At 32.0% G+C, this 20,119-nt stretch overlaps 1 protein-coding gene across 5 annotated transcripts in view; it reads left to right on the top strand.

Annotated features, from left to right (window-relative positions):
- Positions 1 to 20,119, top strand: part of Sec31 (COPII coat complex component secretory 31) — a 66,758-nt gene that overhangs the window by 18,609 nt on the left and 28,030 nt on the right. For all 5 annotated transcript variants that reach the window (XM_076512223.1, XM_076512219.1, XM_076512220.1 and 2 more), the window contains 8 exons: positions 2,616 to 2,711; positions 3,296 to 3,433; positions 8,416 to 8,558; positions 12,304 to 12,415; positions 15,036 to 15,188; positions 15,490 to 15,621; positions 16,209 to 16,451; positions 17,224 to 17,298. In XM_076512223.1, the coding sequence (XP_076368338.1) occupies positions 2,616 to 2,711; positions 3,296 to 3,433; positions 8,416 to 8,558; positions 12,304 to 12,415; positions 15,036 to 15,188; positions 15,490 to 15,621; positions 16,209 to 16,451; positions 17,224 to 17,298 (1,092 nt within the window). The remainder of the gene's footprint in view (positions 1 to 2,615; positions 2,712 to 3,295; positions 3,434 to 8,415; positions 8,559 to 12,303; positions 12,416 to 15,035; positions 15,189 to 15,489; positions 15,622 to 16,208; positions 16,452 to 17,223; positions 17,299 to 20,119) is intronic.

Here is a 20,119-nt window from a genome sequence, read left to right as displayed (position 1 = left end):
TTGCCATCTTTGTCTAAGGCCTTTACAGACTGTCTCATCAAGCCTTGTTTTATGTGAAGTAGTGCTTATAGCACTTTCTTTTTGTCAGTCAAGTTTTCACATTAATGCTTTACAATCCTGATATCAGGCTGTCTCTGTATGGCCATTACTTCTTTATCCAGTGCTGATTTCGTGCTCTGCTGTCTCATTTATACAAGATAAAACATGGAAACTTTGTAAAAGTGGGTTGTTGACCTAAGAAGATTCAAAGGATTTCTAAGTCTCTGCAAAGTAGCCTACCATGTTTTTTTATATTTATTCTTACTAAGAAAAAGTTAGATTTTCTTATGTTTATTTCAAGTGAACCAAATGAGGAATAGGAACAGATGCATATATATGTTACCATTGTGAAGGAGAATGCTTTTTACACTTATTTTGGAAGAATCTATGAATGATTACCACTTGCTTGTTACATAGAATGCACCTTCTAGTACTGGTATTAATTTGTTATAATAAATCAATGTACCTTCTAGTACTGGTATTAATTTGTTATAATAAACCAATGCTTATGAAAAGTGTTGAGTAAAATGATGTTTCTGGAGAAAGTAAGTTCTTAATTTGAAATCTGGATCCCCAAATCTCAATCCTTTGGAAGGCTCAGTTCTCTCACCAAATCATTAAAGTTCACCTTGTGTGAAAATTTGTGGTTCATCAAACATTTCATGTTGAAAACAATCTTTATATATGTAAAAACGGCTGGTATGGATAGAGAAAATTCTATGTAGAGGAGTGAACGTTTCAACCTTTTTCGGTCATCATTAGGTTCAATATATTTTTCTCTACAAGTGGGTTTTCTTGTCATCACGGATTAATCTTTATATTATTTCTATTGACATCAGATTCAGAATCAGACAAAACTGTATGAAGAGTCTGGTGGAGGGGGGGATACAGGTACATTAGGTTCATGAGCAACAAGTCCAAGATTGCAAGTTCAGATAAGAAATTTCCTGTATAATTTGAGTGTTGTAGGCATGCACATTACATGATTAAAAAAATAGCAGTCATCTCCATGATTTTAGGCTCATGCCAGGCCAGTGAAAATCCAAGAGAAATAGAATCTTTCTTACCTTAGTCCATTGCCTCAACTCTATGACACAAACTGTGCAAACTCTTTGCAGAGCCTGTGATTTATCTTGATCCCCATGTTTTATTCCAAAATACATGTTTTTTTTATGAGTTCAATAATGTTTTATCTTTGTTTCATAACAACAAATTTACCATAGGTATAACAATATATTTGGGTCATTTACATAACCTTTTGTTGCTACAATGATGAGTAAATAATATTGAAAATAAGTCAAAGTGCATGCACAAAGAAATACTATCTAGAAATGACATCATGTGGCCTATTAACTGTTTATATACTAGCAATGTGCCTCTCGTGAATTCTGGAATTATCAGTAAGACTTTTCATGTCATGATTTGTCTGGAGAAATGTGTAATAGGTGAAGATGGTAATTTTCAAGGAAAATGATTTATTTGTGTTGAAGTGCATATGATGCTTCATGAAAAAAACTGATGTAGAAAAATGGGTATCATTTTTGGATTCAGTTTACAGGAATTAGTGTAGAACATGTAAAAATTTCAAGACAATAAAACCATTGCAAGTTTTGTTATTGGTGACCAAACATTAAGAAACATCCATTTGAACCATACAGGATGCCTTTGTATGATTGGACTTTTGCAGAGATCATTAGTATTTACAGCAATGCTATTGGACACCTGTAATCTTCATAAGGGAGTTAACATTTCATATTTTTACCAGTGGTTGGCAGGTAATGTTTGCAAAACCACAAGTGCAGCATATTTAGACATGACTGTTTTGATGATGGTTTTGTTGTGGCATAGAGAGTTGTCAGTGTAAATGAATATAAAATGTTAATGAGTTTGTAAGATATATATATATACTGGTTGATAATATATTGATGTGATATTAGACATCTTTGTGCAGGTTTTAGCTGGTGCTACTGACACACACTTCATCCTAATAGGGATTGATGTTAATGTGCTGAAACCATAAAGGTCATGAATTGGCAAGTTAAAGTTCTGACCTAAATTTAGATTATCTCTGACTCCTTAAACTAATTGAGAAATGGCAGTGTCCCTACTAATGTCACCAAAAGTACGGCTTATTACCAATTATTTTAGTAAATTGTGGCCCTTTCAAACAAGTTGATTTAGTTAGACTAATGCTGACCACTTTGGATTTGAAGATAGTTATGTTTCAGTGGTTTGTACATGAATGTATTACTTTTGTGTTTATAAACTTGTTTAAATGGGGAATCACTATGTACTATAAAGTATGTAAACATCTTATATGGACATGTTTACAATGTTTTATGTATTTAAAGGTGTTGTAAATATGAACTTGTACAAACATCTGTAGTTTATTACTAAGTGACTACTTGTATCACCTTAGTCTTAAAAGGCTACTTGTGTAGAAACTTCTGGTAGAAATGTATATTATGTCTAGTAGTAACAGATCTTTATGTATAGCTTAATACTAAAGATATGTTGATTTATATAAACCCCTTGCACAAATGTGTTGATTTGATATTCAAAGAACTGTTTTATAGCCCAATTTACTTGCATCTGGAGCTGCTGAATCTGAGATATTTATTTGGGACTTAAACAACCCCAATACACCTATGACACCAGGAGCAAAATCCCAGGTGAGGTCTTTATTGTTCAGTAATAACAGTTAGTACACACATCTTTGGTTCTGATTAGCTTGTTGTCTGCTAAAGCAAGACTTTGTTCAAGCCTTATTATTAAGATGGTAATTTTTTGTTTATGTAATGCAATACTTGAACTATTGTTACTTATGTTTAATAGTAAGAGAAACACTAACCTGATGTATTTTGGTTTTTAATATGTAGTATTTCAATAAACTTTTCTCAAAGTTGTAATGAAATATTTCAAGTTACATGTTTTCTATGGAAACTTTTAAGCTGTTTAATGTAGATAATTTTTGTGGAAGAAAATCTAATGTATTAAATGTAGTTTTACTTGTTTGAAGTTCACTAACCTCTTAAATTGGTCTTATGTTTAACTAAAATATTCAAAATGTTTTACCTCTAGTGAACTGATCAGTTTGGTTTCAGTACTTTAATTTTATTTGAAAAGTTTAGAAAGGTTTGTGAGTATTTATGAATAAAAATATTTACCAGAGAATATAGAAAGTAATACAGGTTGTGATTTAAATTTTTTGTTCAGTATTTTTTTTCTAAACAGAAATATTTTGTCTTTATTTTAGCCTGCCGAAGTAGTGACATGTGTAGCATGGAATCGACAAGTTCAGCACATATTAGCATCTACTTTTTCTGCAAAATGTGTTGTTTGGGATTTACGTAAGAATGAACCAATCATCAAAGTTTCAGACACAACATCCAGAGTGAGTGTTACATGTTATAACTGTTCTTAAAAAGATAATTTTAAAAACATATTTGGACTGAATGATAAAATTTATTATGACTAGAATGGTTGATGCTTCAAATGGCCATACATGAATACCCTTTTCTATGTTGTAACACTCTAGAATTAATGAAAGTTTGTATTTCTTTTTATCTTTTTGGTCTATAGCTAATTTGAAACTGAAATATTGTCCTTTTATGTGATTTTGGGATACAAGAAGCTTATAAAAAATCCTCTAATTCATAAAGACATAATTCTCTCAGTTTTCAAAAGATAAGCTATTTCAACTGTCTTATGAATATCGTTTTTTTGTATTTTCATGTGGTTCTGAACATTTTGATAGAAATTGCACAAACATGGTGTTGCTGTACACCTGACATGTTTTCAAATGATGTAACTCTGAATAAATGCAAGTTTTTTTATATAACCATGATATTGGTACAAATGCACACAGGTGAACAAGTGGAGATTAGTATTGGGGTTGTGGATATTTTTTATTCTGTACTATGCAGTCTAATACACATCATATGAGCTGGTTTAGCATTATATATCTTCTGGATTTATATAGCCCTAAAAGTCCTAGATATTTTTAAATTTGGGTCATTTAAGGTTCTTGAAGAAAAATGTTTTTAAAGTTTTGTGTGACTAAAATTATTTGAAATTATTTTTATCCAGATATTTTGAAATTTAATAAAATGTAATATTTTGGCTTGTTATTTTAAACCTCATTTCTTATTATTCATTATCAACTTGTTTATCTGAATGAATAACAGGTTAAGTTTCACAAGACAGATGTAATTTCTTTCTCAAACATTAATAAATAATTAGTAATTTACTCCTTGAATTGTACGTATTGCAGTAAACTGCATTATTTAATTACCTGGTTGGTTTAAGCCATTCAGTTAAACTACTGGAAAATTATTTGATAATAACAAAATTATCACTGAGAAACTGTTTGGCTTAATTTTAAGATTAAGAAAAACTGGCTTACATTGTTTGAAATTTTTTTTATACAGTTTAGTGTAGATTGTAATTTTACTTATTAGGGCTGAAGCCAATAAAAATGACAACTGGCTGGAATTTGTGAAGACAAAAGTATTTTAACCTTGTGAAACAGTTAGCTGTATTCTACCTTCAACATCATAGTTTGTTTTGTTATGAACCTCAACCTCACTAAACATATGAAATGAGATATATTTCTTAATTAAGACTGACCTTCAGTAGATGATGGTATAAGGAGAAATTGAGATGTATTTTCTCATCTTTGTTTTCATTCATATAGAGCAAAGCAGTTCTATATGTTTTTAACAGGTGTGGATGTAGACCCATAATGCACACAGTTTACATAATTTCTCTGTTTGAAATTTTAAAAGTGCATTGTTTGGTGTTTTTTTTTCTTACAGGCAGCTAACTTTGTCACTATGGGTAGGTCAAAATGCATGTCATGATCTTCTACAGTTACAATCAAAATTTAATCAACCATTGTAGTTTCAAAGTGTACTAATAAATTTGGCATTGAAATGTAGTTAGTTAATCAAATTTTACTATTGTGAAAGATCTTAATTTTATAAGGAGATATTAAGAAAGCAACAACATTCATTCCAACTTAATATAATAATTGTGACATTTGTTTTCTGTCTTCTCTCTTCTATAATTTATTTACCATCTTTCTCATTATAATATAGATATTACTTTAGCAAAGTAATTTGTATAGCTTTCAATCTTATTTGTTATGGAGTTATAAACTACAAAGTTGGACCCAGTTGCCATGCCTTGCTGTTGCATTCTCTTTCACAAATTCCCAGTAATTCTCCCTTACATTTTATACTGTATCATTTATAACCAATAGAAAGACCATATTTTAACATATTGAGTTATGTATAATTCTATGTTCTTTTCAGTACAGGCCCTGCATGACCAGATGGTTAGGGCATTCTACTCGTAATCTGACATTCAAGGGCTTGAATCCTTATAAAAGCAAATGTGCTTGACCTTTCAGTTGCTGGGACATTGTAATACAATGGTAAATCATACTATTTGTTGGTAAAAAAAGTAACCCAAGAGTTGGCTGTGGGTGGTGATCACTAACTTTCCCTCTAGTCTTATACTGGTGATTTAGGGACAACTGGTGCAGATTGCCCTCATGTAGCTTTGTGCAAAATTCAAAAACAAAATCAAACATTACCTGTCTTTATTTTTTCATCAGTGATAGTCTTCATGTATGTTTGTTGAGAGATATTTCATCAGTTTTAATGTCTTCAAGTGCATCTGTTGAGAAATATTTCATTATCAGTGTTAGTGTCCTCAACTACAGTTGTTTATATATTTCATCATCATTACTACTGTCTTCATGCTTCCCAATGGCCACAGCTGCATGTTTACAGACTCACATTGCTAAAAGCAGAGCTTTGATACTCATGGTGGACAGAGCACAGAACCCATTGTATAAGCATTTTGCTTAATTATAAATAAACAAAACAATACAGTCTTCACATACATTTGATGAGATATAATTTATGACTAGTGTTACTATCATCACATACGTTTGTTGAGATATACTTTATCATCAGTGTTATGGTCCTCGGGGTATATTTGTTGAGAAGTACAACAGTATATATACACATATTTCTTCACATTTAGCAACTAAATGTAAAACAGGTAGTCACTATGCAAATTGCCTCAGTATTAAATTAAAAATTGAACTGGGAAAGACAGTTATTTTTTTAAAGTGAAATTTTGTGCTTCAACCACAACAGGAAATCAATTGGTGTGGCAAGCACTCTGTGGACCTCCCTGAATTATCATATAGTTTGACCATTTTAACAGTTATTTATCATATATTGTATAAGGATCACATTTCTCACAACTGTTGCAAGTGTAAATACTATATTTATCTTTATCTTTCTTCTATTTTTTCTAGTGAATATAAGGGGATTAAATAAGTTTCAAAAGATTTATACAGACTGGGTATTCAATTTTACAGATATAGGTAAGATAATTTGTGTTATAATTTTCAGCCGTAGCAGTTCTTATTTTGTGACTTAAAACAGATTTCTAATGGTAGTCTTCCAGAACTATTGAGCCCAATATGGCTAGGTGGTTAGAGCACTCGACTCATAACCTGAGAATCGCAGGTTCAAATTCCCATCACAACAGACATGCTCGCTCTTTCAATTGTGGGGGTATTATAATGTTATGGTCAAATCCACTATTTGTTGGCAAAAGAGTAGCTCAAGAGTTGGTGGTTGGTGATGATGGCATATTGTCTTGCTTCTAGTCTTACACTGCTAAATTATAGATGTCTAGAGCAGATAGCTCTCATGTAGCTTTTCATAAAGTTAAAAACAAATTTTTCAATACAGAGTGCTGCTAATTATATTTTCAGTTTGAAAGTTTGTTGTGGTGCTCAGATCAAGCAGCTTAAGGAATCATTTTGAGCTCATAGGCTTTAGTTAGAAAGGTAGTTAGATTGTCCTATAACTATTACATTGTTTTGTGTATGTTAATATTCTGTGTCCTTCAGTGCCAGATGTAAGTAAATAAAACATTTAGTGTACTAGTACCATCATTATAAAGAAAGAAAGAAAGAAAAGGGCTTAAATTCCATTTGCAACTCATAGAAAGAGATGAGGCCAAGGGTAAATACTATATTTTTGTTTTTTTACGTATTCTTTATTTATTGCTACAAAAGTAACTAAGTTGTAAAATGTATTAACCTAATAGGTTAGTAAAGATTAGATTAAGTAAACTAATGAAAAATAATACAGATTCTTTAGAAAGTATGTTTGTGAGCAGCTTGTGGATTACATCATTCAGTACAGTTATGTGAGCTACATGTTTGTGCAATCATTTACAATTTGTGTAGTGGGATTATTAGTTATCCATGGTTCAAAGGGCAGTTAGACAAAATTCTATACAAACAGACTTGTATTGTTACAAGCTTTACATTGTTTGGGATAAATAACTACTTTCTTGTTATAATTGGCAATCATTCTAGAAAGAAAAAAGATGATTGCTATCGTATTTTTTTATGGTGGTATATATGGTCAGTCAGACTGAGTCAGTATAGAGTTAGAATAGATAAAATAAAAAATGCAAAAAAATGTTTATTAAGAGCTTTTAGAGGCTATGCAAATTACATTTAAAATTTTTCAAGTGAAGAAAAGTATTTTTAATTTTAGCATGAAAATTAATTAGCACTTGGAACAGTCAATACTCCGACTGTATACATTTGTGGACAAATCTGTAGTAAAATTACTTAATTAAAAAATCTGGTATTTTATATAGAAATGACTTGTTTACTGAAAGTTTGCCAATTTTTGTATAGATACTCAAAAGAAATTAAAAGTTAGTGTGGAAATTCCAACAGTTATTTTATGTATTGTTTGATAGATTGTTTAGGCAAAGTATTCATGATGAAACTTTGTGGATGGCAGCTGCCTGTTGTGGAGACACAACTGTAGAGGATGATGTTTTAAAAGTCTTCTGTCTTTTGTCTTCAGTTCGGACGACTTTTGAAACGTTGTCCTCTACACTTGTGTCTCCACACAGGCAGCTGCTGTTTATTCTACAAAGTTTCATCAGTTATTTAGTGGTTACAAGGTCAGTCATGTTGGTTGACCCCTTATAGATAGAGTTAAGCAGGAATGTATAAATATGATTGAATGAAATTGCTAATAACAGAAATACTTCAATACTATGGTGAAATTTTGTTTGGAAGTAGTTTTAAGTTAGAGGAACATAAAACATACATTTAGAAAACTAAACTACTGTTTGCATCATCCTGAGAAAAAAGTTTATTGCTTTAATATTTGTTTAAAAGATAAGTTATATTTGTTTTACAGTTAAATCTTTTATAAAAACAATGATTTCTTGAATAACTGCATTTAGTACTCATGAAAAATTTGCCCCAGTGTGTGCAACTTTGTGATTATGTTAGAGTATATAATTATTTCTCTTTAGATCAGATGCAAAGTTGTGTCTTGGCATCCAGAAGTAGCCACACAGCTTTGTCTTGCATCAGAGGATGACCATAGCCCAGTTATCCAGCTGTGGGATCTGCGATTTGCCACTTCGCCACTGAAGACCTTAGAACATCACCAAAGGTGTGTAAAAATGGTCCTAGTGTATTGAGGAGTTTTAATCAATGAAAAAAAACTGCCTCTCCATTGCAAAATGAGACATTTCACCTGAAAAAACAAAACTGTAAATGTTAATGTGTGTCTGGAGAGTTACATTGTATGGTATTTTAGTCTTTGTTAAAAGTATAGGCACAGAAGCTGAAACTTTGTGTCCTTTCACACTTAAGGCAAATACAGTCCAAAAAATCTTCCAATTTATTGTAGTCAGTTCTACCGAAAATTCATTGTGTTGTTAGAAAAATAGATACCCATACAGAATGTACGGTGTTTTTAGTTGTATTTAACTCTCTCCAGCAAACATACATTTATATAGGGTTTTAATGTGTAATATTGATGCTACTTATGTATTCTTATGAATAATTTAGCAGATAAGCTGTTTGTAGTTATTAAATATAAATATTCTGGACTGCTGATGAAAGTTGGAATCTCCCAGAACTACTATAACTCAGTGACTAGTTGCCAATGAATGATAAGATAGATTACACTGGTCAACAATTTTTTTCGAAATCTCAGTTGCATAAGATTTTTTTACTCATTCTTACCCTTTGTGACCTGCTAAATTCAAATATGAAAACGGTTCAGCTCTACATGCTCTAGTTTTAATGCAATTTTAAGTTTTTCATTCTAGTCGTTTGTGGTCAAATGAACACGTTTCCTGCGATGCCTATATTGACAAACCGGCAACTGCTGCGATGCTCTTGTACATCTGACAGCTTCAGTGCTGCATGAGCTATGATAACGTGAGGTTGTCGTTACACTTGTCTCTAGCCTGTAACTTAGTTAAAGGTAAGACAATAGTGAGACACCGGTGGGTCCCATCGCAGGAAACGTGTTAATCACTTACACGTTTATGTTATCAACAGAGATATTAAAATTGTTTAGATTTTGTGGTCAAATTAATTACTTACACGTTTATGTTATCAACAGAGATATTAAAATTAGTGATGACGAAACCCACTTGTTGAGAATTTATATGCAAAAGCGGCTTCGTTTGGGCTGAAAACACTTTACATAGAAGAAGCGAACAGCGTTTGACCTTCGCCGGTCATCGTCAGGTTCACGAACCTGGCGATGACCGAAGAAGGTCAAACGCTGTTCGCTTCTTCTATGTAAAGTGTTTTCAGCCCAAACGAGCCGTTTTTGCATATAAAAAAGATATTAAAATTGTTTAGATTTTGTTTCAGATCTGATCATGGCTACAAAGAGACGTCAATGTGAGAACAAGCCGGACGCTTTCTGTTATATTTGTGGATGCTTCACGCTTATTCGTCAAAGGCGTAATATAACGTCGTTTGTGAGGCGTGCTTATAAAGCGTACTTTGGACTTGCTCTTGGTGACCAAGACAAGAAATGGGCCCCACATATTGTGTGTCATAACTGCGAGGAAATGCTGCGTGACTGGACAAAAGTGAAACGTAAGGGTTTACCTTTTGGAATTCCCATGACCTGGCAAGAACCGATGGACCACACAACTGACTGCTATTTTTGTCTGGTCAATACAAAGGGCATTGGCAAGAAAAGCAGACAAAATCTCATATCCTAGTATCCCCTCAGCAATCCGACCTACTCTGCACTCTGATGAGCTCCCAATCCCAGTTTTCAAAGGATTTCTTCCATCTGAAGATGTGGGTAGTGACCAAGAACAAGAGACTGCTGATGAAACTCAAAAAATATTTTCAGAATCTGGCGATCCTTCTTATGAGACCCCACAGTCATTAACTCCTCAACAGTTTAGCCAGCCGGAGTTGAATGACCTTGTGCGTGATTTGGGTCTTTCCAAAAATGTAGCTGAAGTGTTAGCTTCCAAGATGCAAGAAAAGAATCAGCTGAGCCATACAACTAAAGTGTCGTACTTCAAATCGGGAGCAGACTTTTGTGCCATTTTTTACAGAAGAGAATATGTTTGTTTATTGTCATAATATCTCAGGTCTTCTCCAGGAATTAGGGATGCCAGTATACCATCCAAATGACTGGCGATTATTTCTAGATTGTTCTAAGCAAAGTTTGAAGTGCGTTCTACTTCATAATGGCAATGTCTATGCAGCTGTTCCAATTGGACACTCTGGTAATTTACGAGAGGAATATAATGACATTAAGACTGTGATTGACCTACTAAAATACCACGAGCAAAACTGGACAATTTGTGTGGACCTCAAAATGGTTAATTTCCTCCTAGGTCAACAAAGAGGATTTACAAAGTACCCTGCTATCTTTGCATGTGGGACAGCTGAGCTCGAGAAAAGCACTGGAACCAGAAGGAGTGGCCCATACGTGAAACTCTGAAGGCAGGTATGCCAAATATTGTCAACGATCCAATTGTCAGTCGAGAAAAGATCATATTTCCTCCTCTGAAAAGCTGACAACTATGAAACCCTTGTAGCGAATATGTTGTCAGCTTTTCATGATCTTGGATGTAACATGAGTGTTAAACTCCATTACCTGTACAGTCATCTTGATAGATTCCCTGAGAACCCAGGAGCTGTAAGTGACGAGCAAGGCGAAGGTTCCATCAAGACCTCAACACCATGGAAGAGCGCCACCAAGGGAGATGGGACAAACATATGATGGCAGATTACTGCTGGAGCATTAAACGAGAATGCCCTGAGACAGTCCACAAACGCAAGAGCTACAAGCAGAAATTCATGCCTGAGTAGACTGCAATTGAGCTTTGCCTCCTCATAGTAGCAAATGTCTTATCTACTAATCAGTTTTATATAAATAAATTGAAATATAACTTGATATAAAATTGAATTTATATAAATAACTTGAATACATTTATACTATCTTGCATTTTCTTTTTTATTACCCAGCTATATTAAAGAGTTTTATAACATATTTTATTACATATTTTTCATGATAGACTACGACGTCAATGTGATGATGACTGATTTTGAGATTTTCAAATACCTTGATTGCAAAAAAAGTAGAGCACTGAGGAAAAAACTAACTTCAGATCTGAAATCAGGGCAAGAAATTATGTAATACCAAGTGTTTGATATAAATGCAACAAAAACTTTGTTGACCTGTGTTATTGATGGATGTAATTCTTTACAGTTATATAGTTTGTCTTTCAAGAATTTGATTTTGAGTTTTAACTTTAATGTATGGTTGAAGTTCAGATGATTTGATATCCTGTCCTTTGTTGGCTTAGCAATAAGTTTGTGGGTTTTGAATGAAAAAAAAAGATTTTAATAAGTGCTGTGGTCAGAGCACAGATAGCTAATTGTTTAGCTTTGAAGTTAATGATTGAAAGACTAAACATCCATTAATTGGTTAAGAATTTTCAGTGAATTTCAAAAACTGTTTCAGTTTTAATACACTGGTAACCCATGTTATTTTTCATCATAAATATTTAGAGTTTGTAAGAAAATGGTGTGTGTGCATATGTGTTGTATAGCAAAGACACATTTCACCTAGATGAAGTATATATATTACCTAAACAATTTTTGGAGAATGTTGAAGTAGTGGATAAAAAATACTAAGTATATGTAGTGTAGACTATTATTTAGTTGTGTTCTGCTCTTGAAATTTAATCCCTGTTTATTTGGAGGTAAAAATATAGGCTTATCTTTATTTTTATACTAATTTCAAAATTTCATGATATTTTAAAGACTAATTAGTGTTTACAGATAACAGTTGATTTCATAATGTTTTTATAAGTTTCAGGAGAATTTTGTTAATAGAAATACCATGAAATTATCATTTTCAGGGGAATTTTATCAATTGCATGGTGTCCTCAAGACCCAGATCTTCTTCTTTCTTGTGGAAAAGACAACAAGATCTTATGTTGGAACCCCAACTCAAATATACAGGATGGAGAGGTAATATAGCAGAAATATTTGAGTTTTGTGTATTCAGTGTTATGTGCATGTTGTATTGATTTTGTTTTTCAGTGTGTTTGTTATCAACCCTGATCAACACACTTTTGAAACGTTATATTGTGGAAGGATTACCCATCATAGTAAGATCTGTATCAAAATCCAAAAACCAGTTGAATTACAACTTTATTAGGGTTAGCATGCAATGTGAATAACATAAAAATGTATATATATTTTGGAGTAAGTATGTTGAAAAATGAAGAAATTTCAAAATTACATTGTTCCTCAGTATACAAACAAGTAGTATTTAAACTATTTCTTATACAAAGTGTATCAAAAATATGACAGTCCTATTATACTCTTATATTCAAGTCATTCATTATCCACCAATATATGATGCTACCACAACACTAGAATTCAACTCAAAGAAAACTGAAAATGCACATTGAGTCACCAAGGGTCCAACCAGACAACAACACAATGTTTCCTTATAGTAGGCTTTAGATTGAAAATCCAATAAACAGATTATTTACAGTAATTATCAAATTAAGTTTCCAGAGATGCCAACCATTACGATTTGAGCGTAATCATTACGATTTTGGTGTATACATTACGACTATATGCTCATACAGACAAATATTATGACTTGTTGCAACTCCCAAATTATTATATATTATATAGACCTATACAATAAACTGATAAATTGTTCTCCCAGAGCTTGAAAGGGGTGAAAAGAAAATTTCTTGTGAGATACAAATAAATTTTGATAATAAATAAAAGACAGTCCAAATGGCTACTTGAGATAATCATGTTTGTGCTTGAAATAATAAAAAATATTTGTATCTCCTACGTGTACCAATAGTTTGAGTGTGGTGCTTCTCCATATTGGGTACGTGGGGGAATCCATGGTTATGTCATCAGTGCTTATCAGCCAATCAGTGCTCACGTAATGGGTATTTCTCGTTTTCTAAGCGGCATAGAAACACCAATGCGATCGTTCACAAGATGGAAAAAAAGAGGCCTCGTTCACCAGATTGTCTTGTTTCTAAAAGGGCTCTGTCTACAATCATTATGCTCAGTCATTTAAAATAGTTGGCATCTCTGGGTTTCTATGAAGACATTATAAGCAGTCATCACAGAGAACATTTGGTGAGGAATGAGGTGTGCATACATTCTTACCACAGTTATTTTATGTATAAAGAGACGAGATGATACTGTGCTACTTTAATAGATTATTCTCTACAACAGTCTATATAGTGAAATAATAGCTTTTAAATTTGTTTTGTGTGGTATAGGGCAAACTGCACATAGTGATGGTCAGTGATATTATGGGGTCTTTGTTGGCCCCAGATAAATGATAATTATAGATACATATTTTATCTGCCTGTTTTGAAAACAATACTGACATAGTTCAGTGTTCCTTCTTCACAATTACATGAATTGGTATAAATTTGTAATAAGTGTGTAAAAAGATACACAACCAACAAAATTGTTTGGGTCCATATGGATCCCTGTTGTACTGATGAGGGTTAAGGTGCTCAAACATTAATGTTAATGCCATAAAAATATTTTGGTATTTAAATTTTGGTTACAAGTTTTCTATACCAGTAATAAGTCAAAGTTAAGCAAGGATGAAAAAAATATTTTGTACTTAAGCAAACAAGAATTGGAGCTATTGTTGTAAATCTTTCATGTTTCCTAGTGTTATTTCCATTTTGTTTATAATTACAATAGAATTAATTAAATTAATTAATTAGGAATGACTTGCTAGACACCACAAAATGTGATTTGAGAGTACTGCACTTGTTGATATGATTTAAATGATACATTTATTTTTTAATCTGTTTAAAATCACTAATTCTTTAGTTTCAGTTAAGTGCAGTGAATAAACAATAAATTGCAGTAAGCATTCAATGATTTTACATGCTTTAATATGATAAAAACTAAGAAAAGTAATAAGTGAGCTGACTTTATGTAATGATGATTCACTGATATTTTGTTTTCAAGGGGTGTGTGATTCAAAACCACTAAAGCATTTTGTTGAAACTAAGAATGAAAATCTGATTTAAAAGGGGATGGTGATAAAAACATCCTGGTGAAAAGGATAGTATCAACAAGGGTATATACAGATATATGTGGAGTTAAAATAAATAGCAAAACTGTTCAAAGAAAGTAGTGAGACTGTAGTCTGTGTGGAAAATATTAGTAAGACTAATATTTTGTGTATGAACTTGTTTGCTGATTATAGAAGTATTTGCATGCTTAACACACAAGCTAACCGGTTATTCAGTGCTTCTCTTGATGATTGAAAATGCATGTTTTGTAGTTAGAAAACGAAAAGTTTGACACTGTGTAAGTTTTCTGTATGCATACATTTTAAGAAGTGCAGCCTCAGAAAAAGGTAGAAATTTCAATATTGGTAGTCTGTGCCATAGGTTGCTTATTTGAATGATAGGGGAAGCCAAGTAGAATTTTGTAAAGATATGAGATTAGAAAGTAGCAGATCATTTAAATTTCAAGAAAATATAATCTCTTTAAAGAATGCTAATAAGTAATAATCAAAATCAACCAAAGTGTGTTCTTTATAGTGACGTCATTTTAATAATTTTTATTGTTTGAGTAGGTGGTGTGTGAACTACCCACAAGTGACCAGTGGAGCTTTGATGTGTCATGGTGTCCTAGGAATCCTGCTGTTATTGCAAGCTCTTCTTTTGATGGGCATGTTAGTGTGTATTCTCTGATGGGAGGTCAACAACAAATTCAACCCAGTTCAAAGGTATTACTATCAGTTTATTTCTTTTGGCATGAATTACAAATTCATACTTTAGTACTTAAATATTATAAAACATTTCACTTCTGCCAGTGTAATGAAGGAAAAGTTATTTAAATAATTTTGTGATCATATTAATATTTATACATTTCCTAGGAATGTTTATTGTTACTTTTTTGATATGAAAATTGTTTTGCCTTTATCTCTTAAGTAATTTAATTTTTTGGTAACTTAATGGATAGATTATTAAATATAAGATGTAATAATTATATCTTTGTAAACACTTTTGCATTTAATTTTTTTCCAGCTTGCAGAATCATTTCCTGGATCAGATGCTTTTGCACAGCCACCTGTTCAACAGTCTACTCAGTACACTGTTTCAGTATCTTTAAAAAAACCCCCAAAATGGCTGCGAAAACCTGTAGGAGCATCATTTGGTGTAAGTGTAATGAAGAATAGTCAAGTGTTTGAAAGCTTGGGTCTTGTTTTGAAAATATGTACTACTGTATAATATGTGTAGTATTATCCTGTGCTATATGTGGTTTTAATTATCTCCATCAGAGACTCTTGTAATTTCTAACCTGAAATAGTGAAATGTGTTCAGTTGAGCATCATGGGCTTGAGTGTTGGGACCTTCTCATCCACAACCCGACATACTGACCACAACTGGACCATTTATTACATTGATAAAAATTATAACTTGGATTCTAGGGTGTATATAATTAGAAATATTAAGTAACTTCTTGTGAGATGTATTCCAGTTTTTTGTCTTTTGAGTTTCCAAAATTCTTGAAAAAGGAATTTTTACTGAGGCTGAATTCTCTTGAATAAAAAATTGTTCCATATAATTAACAATTTTTAAATATATACTTGTTTTCTGTACTGTACTGAATAATGCTATATGTGGAATTAATCCTTGTTGTTCCTTTCTTTAAATGTATTTTCAATAAATTTCATATGTTAAGGTCTTTAAGATCCATTAAGTTACTACTTTGTAAAAATCTTTGAATGTTGTACTTCATGTAGTTTGGAGGACGTTTGGTTACATTTGTTCACGAACTACCACAACCACACCATGGCCAGCCAGGTCATCCAGTGCCTCCTATCCATCAGGTGTACATTAGCCAAATAGTGACTGAACCAGAAGTCTTGAATAGAGCAACACAGCTGGAGTCTGCTCTGAATACCAGCAACCTGGCAGATTTCTGCCATAAAAAAGTTCAGGCTATTACAGACTCATACAAGCAGTTAGCTTGGAATTTTCTACAGGTAAAACATGAATTCCTATCAGGAGTTTCCAAATAAAAATGTCCAACAACAAACAAAAAAACATTTGTTTTCTTCTAAAATGTAAAGAATGACAGTGCTAGAAACATAGGTGTGAAAACATTGATAAAACATGGCTTTTTTTTTTCTTATGAAAACATTAACTGAAATTTTTTTTTTTTTTTTTTGAGAATTTCATTAAACTGTCCTTCAGCGGGACAGCTGTAAGTTTATGGATTTGCAATGCTAAAATTCAGGGCTGAATTGCCTGTGGTGGATATAGCAAACAGGTTAATGTGGCTTTGCATTCAAACAAACAAATTTCTATAATTTTTTAAGGTCTGTAACAATAGATGGTTTATTTGTGTAATTGTAACAAAAAGTGTTTGGCTAGTTACATGAGGTAATAAAATTTATTAAAAAATCAAGTAATTATATTTAATGTTGTTTAAAATATACAAAACTGAGATATGATGTGAAGCTTTGAAGAGGTAACAAATCTGTTTTTAAAATGCTATTAGCCATTAAAAAAGTGAAAATTATTTTAGTACCATCAGAAATAGGATTCATGATTTTCTTTTTGGAGCAATATCATGGAATATTTTTGTATTACTAGTTTTGTATATTATTAATACAAAGATAATTTTAGTTGAAAAATAAGTTATTGAACTTGTATTTAGTTTACAAATTCATCTAGTAACATTTAATTATAAAAGAATCTGTAATTTTGTTTAGGAAGTAATCATTAACATACACTTATGTTTTGTTGATGAAGGCTAATTTTGACCAGTCTCCCCGTGCTAGTATGCTTTCACTACTTGGGTATGATCCACAAGATGTGAACATGCAGGTAAATATTAAACTTGATTTTTAAAATTCTAGCTTATAATCAGGGTATATTCCAGATTTTTAAATTCTGTAACAATTTGGCTAACTTATTTTAACTCTGTCAGCGTGGACTTGGCTCCAAGGACCAACCTTACAACTGTTTTGTGCTTGTTATAGTTTTCATGCTATTTTTAATGTTAGTTTTATCTTCATGAAACTTTGTAGATTATCAGTAAGCATTACAAGGCTTTTGTACTCAAAGTATCAGATTTTTATTTTCTAGTTTTTAAGATTTTTTAAGTAATGTTTTTTTATGCAGTGTTATCTTTTCGGTTGTTGACTATCCAACCTGCTTTTTTGTTTTAGAATGGCAACAAATTATAACAAAAACAAAAATGTTTTGTCTAAATAGCTTAAATCTTGTTTTAGTAGATCAGTATTTTGAAAAATAGTCACATTTTAGTTATAACACACACACACACACACACATTTTTACTATTTACAAACAATTCAAAAATTTATTTTTCTTAAAACATAGAATAGTAAATAAAGAAGTACAGCAAACAATTATCTCTTCTAGTTATCAGCTTTGTGTTCATTTTCTGCTTGATATAGGTTGTTAAGCTTTATCAAATTTTGCAGGTGGAGAATGTGAAATTAAATATTTTTTAGATTTTGTATGTACATTTTGAAATAACAAAAAACCTTATATTACTGTATCAGTACCACAGAATTCTACTATAATTTATCAAGCTCATCAACTAAATATGTAAGAGAGCAGATTGGCTGGTATACTTGTGGGATCAGTTCAGGGGAAAAAAGTTTTGAATGGATAGTTTACATTTAAAAAGGTAAAGGCTGTCTTGTTTGCTATTAATTTGGCTGTAAATGAGGTTTTAAGCAATGATTATACAATGGTGGGGATTAGGAAAACTAAATGTGAAAAGAAAGAGGCAGAGAAAACCTTAGCATAGGAAATGAGTATAAAAGTAGTTGAGGATAGGCTTGATTTATTTCTATTGTAATGCTAATAGAAGTATAAGAAACAAAATAGATAACTAGAGCATTGGCAAGAAGGGAGGATTTTGATATAATGAGAAGAACTGAAACAGGGCTAAAGATAGATGATTTTGATGACAGAAGTTTCTTTGAAATACAGGGTTACTGGCTTATTTAATAGGGATATGGTATTAAAGAGGGGGAAGAAGTGGTTTTATATGTGAAAGTGAGTTATCCTGTTGAAGTTTAGGATATTAAAGATAATAGTAAGGAGATATGAAGGAAAAGACTTTTAGTGAGAATTTTCTACAGACCACCAAATGATACTCATGAAATTAGTGAGAAATTTTACAATGAGGTTAAGATATCAGCTGTTAATGAAGTCATAACTGAAGATTTTAATTTCAGGCATATGGATTGAGAAATGCTTCAGTCAATCCATAAGAGAGAAATATTTTTGAAAATTGCTCAGGATGGCTTTCTTCATCAATTAGTGAAAGAACTTACTAGAAATAACACTATTTGAGATTTATTGTTGATATAGAAATGATCAAGAGGGTGAAAATTGAGGAACATTTCTGTGCAAGTGATCATTGCTCTACAAAGTTTAATGTATTGCTGGAGATAAGAATGATATTTTGGTTAAAAATTTGAAAAACAAATTTTGGAGATATGCGGCAAGAATTATCTGTTGTGAATTGGCCAGCTGAGTTACTTGGAGACACTGATTAGATGTGAATAGTTTTTTTTCTATATTCAAAATGAACATATTCCTTATAGAAATAAAATGGTAGCTACAAGTAAAAAACCAGGTTGGTTCACAAAGAGTATGAGAGATAAAATTAAAAGCATAATGAATTTAAAAAATATAAATTAAATGATATGACAGGACATTTAGAAGATCAAGAAAGGTGGTGAAACAGGAAATTAAGACATCAAATGTATGAGAAATTTTGGGTGAAAATGTAAAAGTAAAAATTCATGGTAAGGATTTCTTTAAACACATTAAAAGTAAACAAAATGCTACAATGAGTCTTTGACCTTTTCAGGAATGATAAAGGAAGGCAAGCACCTGATAATTATTAGATGGTTGGTTTATTAATTTTTTTGGTTTTTCCGACAAAGATTTAAGCTGTATTTTACATCATAAACAATTAATAAATGGGAATGAGATCAAATGATGATTGTGGTAATTTTGAGCTGGTTGAGTTTAAAAAAAAAAAAAAAGGTTCCTGGGGCAGGTAATGTTTTCCTAAGGCTTTTGAATGGGGTCAAAGTTTGAATATGTGAGTCACTTTTTTTATTCTCAGACTTTGAATAGTGAGCAGGTACTAGAGGATTGGAAGTTAATGTAGTTAAGGTGATAAAAGTCCTCCTCTTAGCTTATGTTAGTTGTGGGAAAAGTTTTGAAAGGCCTGTTAAATTGTCCTGGTAGTTATAGACCCGTTAGTCTTATGTTAGTTGTGGGAAAAGTTTTGAAAGGCCTGTTAAAAGATACTTTACAAACTCATTTAACAAAGTTTAAAATTTTATTGGATAGTCAACGTAGTTTCACTGAGGGAAAATTTTACCTTACAGATCTTTTGATATTTAGTGTATCTGAATTTTCAGGAAGCATTTGTCAAGGCACTATATAAAAGGCTTGTAAAAGGAAAAATCTCTATAGGTGTGGGGCATAGGTTAGCAAATTGTGTAGAAGAGTGCTTGAATTGAAAAAAAAGCAGAGGGTTGTTACAAATGGAGTTCAGTCAAACTGGATAAATTTCATAAGTGGGGTGTACCTCAAGGCTCAGTCTTTAAGATTTACATCAGTGATATAGATGAAGGAATAGTTAATAAATTAC

This window comes from Tachypleus tridentatus, chromosome 7 (genome assembly GCF_004210375.1).
Source record: "Tachypleus tridentatus isolate NWPU-2018 chromosome 7, ASM421037v1, whole genome shotgun sequence".
Classification (NCBI taxonomy): domain Eukaryota; kingdom Metazoa; phylum Arthropoda; class Merostomata; order Xiphosura; family Limulidae; genus Tachypleus; species Tachypleus tridentatus.
This window is presented reverse-complemented; position numbering and strand designations above follow the sequence as displayed.